Genomic DNA, 11,461 nt, shown 5'->3' on the forward strand with positions numbered 1-11,461 from the left:
AAATAAAATCTGCTTCGTGGAGAAGAATTGAATCATCAAGTAAAATATCATTTATTGTTTATAATTGTAGTGATAAATTTTATACCGAGGCTTATAATGAGTAATCGAGATTAAAATGTGACACACGGTTGTGGAGAGACTGAGATTACAAAAAAAATTTATCCTGCGTCCTATAGATCAGACTTATGACGGATAGTCGACTTTATTTAATGCACTACATATATATGCTAGGGAGTATTTGCTATTACGTATCATTATATATTATCAGCATTAAAAATTCAAAAAATCTATTTACATTAATCGCGAGTATCACAAAATTTTTTTTACACCATTCTTAAAAATCATTTGATACAATCGATATTATTTGACATTTAAATTCTCACAATTGTCTACTTCAGCTAATAAAAAATATAATAATAATAAAACAAATAATTTATATGGCGTTTGAGTGATATGAAGTTGACACATTGATTGTTGATCAAGAAAAAATAATCAATAATCCATACCACCCATTGACAATTAACTATTTGCATTGATTATCTGTTAATTAAAATGAACCTCAGTGCTCAGTTTTTTAAAAACTATTTTACAATCATTGTAACCATTCATTGAAATACCATTTGCAATTAACATTCGCATCTTAATTTATATATAAAAATACATTACAACTTGTAATTTACAAGTGATATTTAACCCTTAAGGAACGTAAAAATTTTCTAACTACTGAAAAAGTAATTAATTGAACTCGATTAATTTTAAGAGCAGATATGATGGATAGTCTAAGTCTTTCTCTTAAGGGTTAATAATACAATTTGTCTATTTAGCCCAAGCGAGCAGTAGCATTAATCTCAACTTGGTTTTTATAATCGACGCAAAGGCCACTTTATTTTATTTATACCTAGTATTCTCATTAACAATTAATTAATAGTTAAGAGCATTTTCAAACAATACCCCGTACTTTTTAAAAATTTTCAATGACAACTGTCATAAATGTATCAATATTTAATCAATTAATTGAAAAAAATCAAAGCATGAATTGAAAAACAGACAGAGTTGTGATTTTGCTAAGACATAGATAAAAAAAAGCACTAGCAATTGAAATCAATTGTGAGCTAAACGAAACTTATCAAGTAAATTTCAGTAAAATCTTCATGCTAATTTGATAATTAGAATTTTCAAACTTTGCAGGTTGATAGCAACTGCGTCATTTTTTTTAAATTCTATATTTCAGGACAATTGTCATTTTTTCAATTAAAACTCCAATTTTTTTTAGTAATTGATACGCGTATGACAGTTGAGTTATTGGATATTTTTAAAAAGTAGTAACACTGTCAGAATGTCCTTAATAATTAATAATTACTAATCACTTTTTACCTGAATAGTCAATCGCTGCTCATACACTTTAATTCCGTGTACGCAATATGGTTTCTTATATTGTTCTCACTCATACTCTTACGTTTTCCATTTGAAATTGGAGTACTTTGAGTATAATCATTACGTCGCTTGTACATTAACAATCTGAAATAAAAATGAGAGTAATAACGGTGAGTATATTACGTATTTGCTTATAGATATATATAAATTAATCTAAATATACATATATGTACATACATATATACATATAAATATACATTAAACACTATTGTGGTTTTTTTTATACTTAAAAAAAAAAAAAAAAAAAAAAAAAAAAAAAAAAAAAATCCCATTATCGAATAAGGAAAAAAATAATAATAATAATAATAATAATAAATAATGATAATAATAATAGAATATGTTGGAGAGAAACTGGTGTTGGATAATTGAGTCCTTGAAATAATTACGAGATTGAACCGGGGATCAAAACTTAGCTGCCTGGTAATAAAGGAGCGAGAGTTGACGATAAGCATAAAATGTGACATACATTAACATATTTATTTATTTATAAAATCCTCTAGGTATCAAAAATATAAATTTTTTTTTAAACTCAATCTACTACTAAGTGTTATCGTACAAGACTGTTAGTATACTTTTATTGTTTGGTTGTTGGGAAAATCGAGGAAAAAAATACGTTAAATGTTTGCTGTTTCATACATCGTTATCGGGTATTAAACACAAGGAAATAGATAAATCGAGTATATATAATTATGTATATGTACATATGGACGGGAAATTTTTATTTATCTTTTATTAAAAGCATACTGCGTTGAGGTGTTTTATTTGCTATCAATAACACTGGAATGCTGTGGGAGCACCGGATGGCTCATATCAATAAATTAATCATCGCCATGCTTAATATTATATACATCTAATAAATAATGGGGAGATTCATTCAAATAATTATTTTAATAACAACAATAATAATAATACTAATGACAGTAAATCAGGCAATCAAAGTGCAATGGACAGAACAAAACATCGATGATGTTAACGGCGTTCATGATTTCATTTTTTTTTTCTGTTGTTGTACGTAATAATTTAAATAAAGCTTCGATAAAACTATTATTGCTGAGGTAATGTATGTAAGAAAGTGGTAATATTTGAAAGTTGTTGGTGGTGGAGTACTAAGACCTGAATATCGTCAAGTGAGCATTGGAAAGTAATCGGCTGGCATATTATACTTGTGACTAGAAACAATCATACCAAAGTGGCCTTTGAATTTATACAAATATATATACAATATATATATGTGTAATATTTAAAAAAAAAAAAAGTGTAAGAGTTTTTGTACAATATTTACAAGATTAATATGAATTTAAATTACGTATAGTTGATAAAAATCGTGTCTGTAAAACCGGGAATATTTTCTTTTTTTTTTTTTTAAATTGGCCGACAGAATAATTGATTGATTTTTATCATTAGCCGATTTGGCCAGCAGTAGTGTAGGTTTTAATCTAATTCTCTCCAACACAAACCATTGGGTAAAAAAAATTTAAACAGGCCATAGACCATCGACCCATTGGGTAATAAATACAAGATCCAACTCTGCTATGAAAGCAAATATCTGAAACAAACAATAAATTTTAATTAGTTAATTAATTGAATAGTATAAATTTCTTGGAATAAATAAATAAGACAATGTACTACATACCTCACCCAATAAATCCTGCGGCGATAGATATGATGAGCGCAAGTAGGCCAGTCATTACTTGTCCAGCAGTTGATACCCCGCCTACAGTATTCGGTATTAAATTTTCTAAAGCTAATTCATTGGTATCAATCGTCAGGGATGGTACAAAGTGGCTGTCAGCGGAGAGACGATTATGATATTTGTTTAATAAATCTAAAACAAGCCCATTCGACCAGCCGAATCCTAATTGGACGGTGTATTCTCCTCCGCCACCTCCGCTTCCCGAAACAGTTGCGTCGTACTGCAAAAAATTCACATTATCTAACAACTGCTACATTTAATTACACAAATAGATTAACAATAATGATAGGGTACCTTCTCAAACATACTGTTGTTGGCTTTAAATGCCTTGTAATTACTCCGCACCCATATCTCACTCAGTTCATAAGCCAGTCTCTGAGCATGTAGATCACCGGAATTATCCAGAGCCATAATGACAAAATATTGTAGCGGAGGCCAGGCATTGGGGTAATCCCATTGTTCACCAGAGTGCTCCAATGTCGCAGGTATACCGCCGAGATTTAACATTATTTGACTTTTATCGAGATACTTGAGCACTTTGTCGACGTAAATTTCACGTTTTGTGATATCGTAGCACTCTGTCCAGAGCGGCAGGACGTTAGTGGGATAAAAGTAGTCCCGTTTTAAATTATTGAGGATATCGTAGTCCAGCCAAGCTCCTACGTCCTCGTGCCACAGTACCGCGTCGACTGCTTCCTTCCACTCCTCAGCTATTCTACGGTACTCCAAAGCTTTGCCCAAGTTACCTATCATCTCGTTAAACTCGGCCAGTAAAACGGCATTGCGAAATATAAGAGCATTGAGATCAACCGGGATTATGTATCTTGTTTTCAGATTACTCAAGTTGCCTAATTTAAAAAAATAAACGTTGAAACAAAAGCTTATTTACTTGATAATCTCATGTTAAACAAATATTATTATATTTGTACGTGACGTTTGTTTGAGTTTACCTTTGTTTGTTCCATCTAGTATAAACCAACGACTAGAAAAATCCCAGCCTGATTCAGCCGCGCTCTTTAGCTCTTTATAATAGTCATCTTTGTCTTCATTGTGAAGATTTTCCGCTGCCATATAATCTTCCCTGTAAATATGACATATAATTAATTAAGTTGAATAAATAATTAAATTAATATAAGACTAGAGTATTTATATACCGATAAGATTCAGGTCTAGGTCCGCTTGAATTCTCATAATATCTAGCTAACGTGTAGTTGTGTCCATTTTTCTCTACCTCGACAGTGCGATTGGTCATCCAAAAGTTAAATTCCTTTTCAAGCAGCCAAAGATTTTCTTTGAGCCAATCAACATCATTGGTTTCGTCGAGATAAACTTTGACCATTGGTGTCAACATCGGCGGCTGCGATCTCATCGTGTAGTAAATTCGCCCGCCGTTGGGAATGAAACCGTACTCTTTCACTATGGATACAAAGTTGGTCAACATACCGCGCACTGTCACGTGCATCTCTGACAGCAGGAGGCCTTTAATTATCCAGTACGAATCCCAGTAGTAAAATTCACGGAATCTCCCCCCGGGAACGATAACTGGATGAGGTACATAGAGTATTGAATAGAGATCCTGATTAATACGAACGTCCTCCTTCATTTTTCTGCCCAAGGACTTCCAAATGTCATTTAAATCGGACGCAAATTTACGCAAATTCGGGTCTTTTATTCCTTTCAAAAATTTCGGTTCTTTTCGCCAGTCGATGGGGTTCCAATCTTCAAATTCAGATCCCGCTTCGTCAAAATTTTCATCAACAAAACGTCTTATTTCTTCAGGGGAGGGTGGGTGCTCGGTTACGTCATTCATCATAATTTCAAATTTTTCCAATGTTTCTGACGGGCTTTTCTTCATCTTCATATCGACAAACGTTTTTGAATCAGGAAATATTCGAGACATTTGCACTTGGTGCAATAATTCTCCATGGCAGTAAATGTTACTGTAATTATAATTATTGTCTTTAATTTATTTTATTACTTAATTATATATATTATTTATTCAAATTTAATTATACAGTCAATTCTTTTTCTCTCTCTCTTTCTCTCTCTTTGATTTATTATATTTAATATAAATAATTAATAAACTAATATGCAAATTGGGTATTATTTTTACAATCCGTTTAATAGATAATTATACATAAATTTATTAATCGTGGAAAATCACTGCGGAAACAATGAAACTTTTAGCAAAGACCTTGAAGTCGCGGTTTTAATACCCACAAAATAAAAAAAATTTTTTAATATATAGGCAGAGCAAAAAGTGATAAATTATCTCATTGTGATCTTTAAAGTTTTATTACTTTTATATTGCGATCAATCAGCTGATAATTGAGTACCATAAATAAATATGTTATTTAAATGAAATAAAAAGGAACAAAGAATATTTAAATATAAATATTGAGAGAGAAAGACAAATAAAAGTACGGTCGGTGACTTGACCATCAAGACGTCGCGGACGAGGGCTCGTCCTTGGTCCAATTCCTGAGACACACCCGCGCTTTAGTTATTCTTTGCACGCGGTTTTAATTCAACACGGAAATAAATAAAACATACATACAGAATGAACTTTTCGCAAGGATAAAAGAGAGAGAGAATAAAATTTCAAATAAATTAATTAGTCTTCGATTGAAAAAAAAAACTTACCTCGAACATGGTGGTGGTTCGGTATTTTGTAACGCCTTTTTTGCTGCTGTCATTGCAATCATTTGCAGAATCAACAAACTGCATACTATCATTGTTGATAATTTTGAATTGTTCTTTACTTTATAATACATCACGACTTAATTAATTAAACTCGTTCTCTTTACTTTAAATTAATACTTTTTGATAGTCCGCGAAACGCGCGGTTTTTTAAATTTAAATACTCACTGTTTCTTAATTTTAATTATTATTATTATTTTTTTAACCCTTACGTCATTTGTCTACTCTCAAATACAATAAGCATTGGTGTCTAAAACAATATCGAGGTAGTTTGGTTCAATTTAAGAAGAAAAAGAGAGAGAAAGAGAAAGAGTGTGCCTGCACTTGACTCTTTTTTTTAAATAAAATAAAAATTAACAATAATCGGACAATAAATTAATACGTTCTGACGAATTTCTATTATCAACACCTTACTTTCTGGTGATAGGGTTGAAATTAATCTCCAATGATTTGCGCAATTTGCGCCAAGGTTTCTGTTTCAGCAGAGCCACATTTTTTCTGTAAAAAAAAAATTATTTTCTGGGTTAAAATAGATTCTGTTGACAGAGTGAGTTATTATCTGTCAGAGTTAAATATTTTGAAGTAGTAATTATTAATAGTAGTAAATAAATAAACAACAACAATAATGTACCCAATTTATGTTCTATTCGCGGCATTCAATGAAAAAGTTTAGCACTACACTATAAGGATCCTGACGCAATTCTTGCTTTCAAAATAGATACTTGTGTTTCGTCCAAGACTTTTAAAACTAATTATTTCTTTATTTTTTTTTTTATTTTTTCTTTTTAGAAGTTAAGTAACAATCAGTTAGTTGTTAACTACGTGGACAGACTAGACGTTGATTCTTTTTAAAAAAATCAAACGATAAGATAATTAATCTGTATAATGAGTTTTAAAATAACTATTAGACTCCGGAGTAAATGTAGATAACTACAACAAGTTACAATTATTACAGACAGTTGGGTGAAGAAATAGATGAATATCAGCACCTTGTTGTCTCTTATCGTGACCAGCGTTGACTCGCGACTGACTTGGACAAGTCGGAAGCTTTATTTGCGTCGAGCGAGACGGAATCACCACTGTCATCATCGTCGCGATCCCCGGACGACGGTTTAGTTCTATTCGTTAAATAAAAGTCATTGGAAAAGAAATAGTAGCAGCAGAAACAGCAACAGCAGCAGCACCCGTATATTAGTAGAGGTGGTAAAAGAATAAACTGAGAGAAGGGAGTGCAAGTTCGGCTCCAAGGTGTTGGATCAGCCGAGCAATCTCACCAATAAAATATTCATTAGTAAATATAAATAAGGAAAAAAAATGCGAATTGTCTCATGACGATAACCGGATAAGGACGGATTTTTTTATGAAAAAATTGCTAGATCGGTGATTATGATTCATTACGAAAAATTAACCGCGACAGCCAAATGACATTTGTGCCTTGCACGTGGCAACCTCGTGGTAAGTTTGGTACTCGAAGTATGTTGAGGCAAACAAATAAACTAAAGTCAGCTCACGAGATTGGGATAGAGCTAGAGCATCAATCTCTCAGTAGTAATATAGCTACCAATGTATGTAGCACTTGAATGTACTGAAGAGTGTAATGTGCGACGAGGAACAAGAGGTTGATAAGTAAAATGTACGAGAGCGAGACGAAACGAGGATCGAGCCTCCAAGTAAGAGTCGGTCTGATTGGCTGATCCCATGGAATGTTACCACGAGCCTCTTTCTTTACTTCAGTGACGTTTTGTATTAACGTACAACTTTCCCAATCGAAATTAGTCGGGCGTATCAGAACACGTTTCGTGCGTTATCACGGACCCACGTAGTATATGTACTTAGCTTATCATGTCATATTTAAATTAATTATATTTTCGTTGAGTCGAGCCCATAAAAATTAATACTCCGACTAGGTGAAATAAAGTTGCTCAATCAGGTTGTTTAATTATCTTGTACCTGGTGATAATGATAATCGGTCCATCTTATCTGTAAGCAATAACCTTCAGTACTTGCGTCATAATCTCATCCAAAAAATTAACTGATAGTAACTTTTGGTAGTTGTAGAGGACTACAAGTAGGACTAGTACATCTTGTATAGAGTTAATGTAATAAGGGCTAATGGTCAACAGATATAAATGACTAAATAATATGCCGCGCCGCAGCAACTGTCAAGTGTCTTTAAAGCTCAATCATTTAATTTGCTATTTTTAGACGGAAATAGGTCGCACAATCGCCCGTACAGGGATGGAGGATGTGTAATGTATTGTACTATATATATAATATATAATATACGACAAATAAAAGCAGCCTCTACTCTCTGTAAGTGTATGATCCCATATAGGAGATTGCATGCGTTAGCGGTCAAACACCCGACAGGAGTTTGTACGTCAAATCTCATTCGAGCAACCGATTTTGTTACGACAAACGCGGATGCCATCAATTATGGGCTTTATAATCTACTGAATTATCAGTATCTAAAAAATATATATATATATATATATATATATATATATATATATATGGGATATTTAAACGAGCAATGAATTTAAATTAAAAAACAATAAAATTTAAATTACGAGGATTGTCATAGTGCGCTACGCGTGCGCAAATAAAAATTCATTTAAATTTAATTAATTAAAGTGATTGGTTACTCGGATAAAAAATAATTTTTTATGATGCAATTCATTCAAACTGACAGATCATAACTTCTGTCACTTAAAATTAATAAAAAAATTTTTTTTTTAACTTTTGATTTTATAAAAAATTTTAATTACTCAGACATGAAATAAAAGTCTCAGTGCAATCGAGCGGCAGTGTAATTTTGTGCTTAACGCACAAGTATATTAAAAATATAAGAAGGAATTTAAAAATTTAAAATTAAGTTTAAAGAGCCGCGAAAATCGAGTGATTTAAAAAATTTTGATTCGCAAGGAGAATTTTAAATTTACGTAAATTTAAAATGAGAAAACTAATTAAATATAATAATGAGGTATTTTATAGTTCAATTTATATATTTATGGTACTAATAGTAAGTAAAACCGGAAAACTATCGATCAATGTCCAAGATATTCTTCATATAATTAAATTATACAATTACCTTCACTTACGAGAAATTATTCTTGCAAAATACTCACAATAACTAATTAATTAATTGTTTAGTGTCCTTGGCAATTTATAATTTCTTAATAAATTAAGTTTTTTTCTTTTAAATACAACACAATTAAAACTATTTAGTTTTATAATTAAAACAATAACTTTACTGTGTCTTGAATACACTCTTAATAGCCGTGACAGTATATATTGAACTAAAGAAAATGTGAAGAATATCACGTACAGAGTTTCAATGCACAACTGACGAGCAAGATTTCGTCAGACTTAAATTATTGGGTAAAAGAACTGTTGATTTTTTTTATTATTAATTACAATAATCTCGGTTTTATTGTTGTAGGCGGAGTTTACCTGTTTTTTGTATTGTCTATTTAAATTTTTATACATTAGATTATAAAGTCTTATCAGTTGATGGCTTTTTTATAAAATAAATCCGACTATTTGACCGACAGCAGATTACCGTCAGTCTAATGACTTTTAATTTTTAGCTCTCACAATTTTTCAAGGGCTTTCAAGGACATTCGCTTTGCTCGTCGTCAAAATATTAATAGAATATCAATTTTTGTTTAAGAAAAAAAAACCACTGGGCAATTAAATATATGTAAAAATCTTCCTAATTGTAAAAATAGTTGAGCTAAAACGTAATTCATTATTAATTTTAACCTTCGACTTGTCATTTTAGTATGCGGTAGTTATCAAATCCACGTGGTAACTTATTCTATTGCAAGTATCAAGGTTGCCGCGCATCATTGTCAGTTAATTAATAATAAATATTCATTATTAAAAAAACAATAGTACATTACCTAATAATCAACTATCGCTTTTATATCACCAGCTGTAACTGTAATTGATCAGCACACTTCAAATAAACATTAGACGTATTAATTTATAAAATTATTAATTTAATAGCTGTCAAGACTAAAAAAAATAATTCTACACTTGTTGCACTTACTCTAATTACCACCACAATACGCCGATTAAATGAGTGACGAATGAAAAAAAATATTCGTAATAAAATATTTATACAATAACACGAGCACCGGCAATAAATCAAATACTTGGTTCGGCGACTGACGTTTTGAAAACACTGGGCAATAAAAAAATGATATGTGTAAATAAATAAATAAATGGAGTAACAAGCAGAGTGGAGCAGAGTTTGCTGAAGAGTAACTGACCTGCTATGCTGATGACCGGTGCTATTAACTGACAACCAAGATGCGTACGTACACCGGTGTTGGGTGCTCACCGGTAATGAGATCGACAAATTGCCCTCATGGCATCATGGATCATACATAGTAGACAGTACACACTAACAGAGAGTGTTTCAATCACTGACCGTCAATTGCACAGTGATTCATGTCCTGTTTCAGAGTACGTACGCCGATCTGGACGCTCCCTGATCTATCAACGTGATATGCCGTCTGCTGTCATTTTTATATTTAAAACCGCAAATAAATTTTTTATTCATTCTATGCATTATGCATTAAAACCAGAGCTTACTTAAAACAATGAGAGTAAATTTACCAGACGAGACAATTCATAAATTTAAAATAAATAAATAAATTAACGAAATTTGAAAAAAAAAAGGCGCGTACTGATTTGTAAATTTTTATTATAGACTTTTATTTATTTATTTAAAAATTTTAAAATTGACTACTGTCAGTTACATTCACACTCATCTAAAAATATATTATTTATTAATCTATTAATTTTTTTATTTATTTATTTATTTATAAATAAATATCAATTAAATGTCAAAACGATAATAGTTATTTATTAATTATAAAAATATTTTTTTTAAATGTCAAAACAATAAAATTATTTATTGTTAGTTAAAATAAAAAAAATATATTAGCAATGCAATTATTTTTTGAGGAAAAGTTTGTGAATTTCAATGTCGGCATGCGACACCAAACGACATCTGATTACACTACCAGTCATGTGGTAGCAAAATAAATAAATAATTAAAAATTAATAACTAATACATACTAATAATAATAATAAATATTTATTAGAATAATGAACAATAACTGATGATTACTTACCGATTGTCAAGCAGACGGTAGCGTGATAATTTTTCATTTAATTTTCTGTAAATGTCAGAACCTTGAAGATCATCTCGTAAAAATTTAAAGTTTTTTATTTTGTTATTTAATTTATGTAAATTATTTTTGCTAACTAAAATAGTGCAGCGGAAACTAATCCCAGGGTTTGCTGATGCTACACCCCGCGTTCGTCGCACAATCAGCATGACTGACAATTATTATTTATTTTTATTTACTCTGATTGTCAATAGCCATTTAAATTAATTAAATGGCACCAGAAGATTATATATTTTAATTATTAAATCACTTTTACTAAGTAGATTAAATTTGATTTAATTTAAAAATTCAAATATGACAGATAATTTATTTAAATATTTACAATTAGAGTAAACTGTACAAACTAGTGTCGCATGAGCAACAACTGGATCAATCAGCATTACTATTTTTGTCGAGTAATCGAATCAGCTGATTCGATTTTTCGAGAACT

The 11,461-nt window shown here is 30.9% G+C and overlaps 1 protein-coding gene across 7 annotated transcripts; it reads right to left on the bottom strand.

Annotated features, from left to right (window-relative positions):
- Positions 1 to 27: 27 nt before the first annotated feature.
- Positions 28 to 11,397, bottom strand: LOC103576548 (trehalase). Of its 7 annotated transcripts, none has more exons than XM_008556804.3 (10): positions 10,975 to 11,397; positions 10,105 to 10,353; positions 9,882 to 10,016; positions 9,733 to 9,770; positions 5,771 to 6,325; positions 4,282 to 5,067; positions 4,078 to 4,208; positions 3,422 to 3,975; positions 3,073 to 3,347; positions 28 to 1,518 (listed from the first exon to the last, which is right to left on the bottom strand). In XM_008556804.3, exons 5-10 carry the CDS (start codon positions 5,899 to 5,901, stop codon positions 1,383 to 1,385), a joined length of 2,013 nt encoding a protein of 670 aa, XP_008555026.1. In that variant the 5' UTR covers positions 5,902 to 6,325; positions 9,733 to 9,770; positions 9,882 to 10,016; positions 10,105 to 10,353; positions 10,975 to 11,397; the 3' UTR covers positions 28 to 1,382. The 7 variants fall into 7 exon arrangements, with proteins under 7 accessions (XP_008555026.1, XP_008555025.1, XP_008555027.1 ...); XM_008556803.3 differs by having other exon boundaries at positions 9,733 to 9,788; XM_008556805.3 differs by lacking the exons at positions 9,733 to 9,770; positions 9,882 to 10,016.
- Positions 11,398 to 11,461: the final 64 nt, after the last annotated feature.

The sequence above is a fragment of the Microplitis demolitor genome, chromosome 3 (genome assembly GCF_026212275.2).
Source record: "Microplitis demolitor isolate Queensland-Clemson2020A chromosome 3, iyMicDemo2.1a, whole genome shotgun sequence".
NCBI lineage: Eukaryota > Metazoa > Arthropoda > Insecta > Hymenoptera > Braconidae > Microplitis > Microplitis demolitor.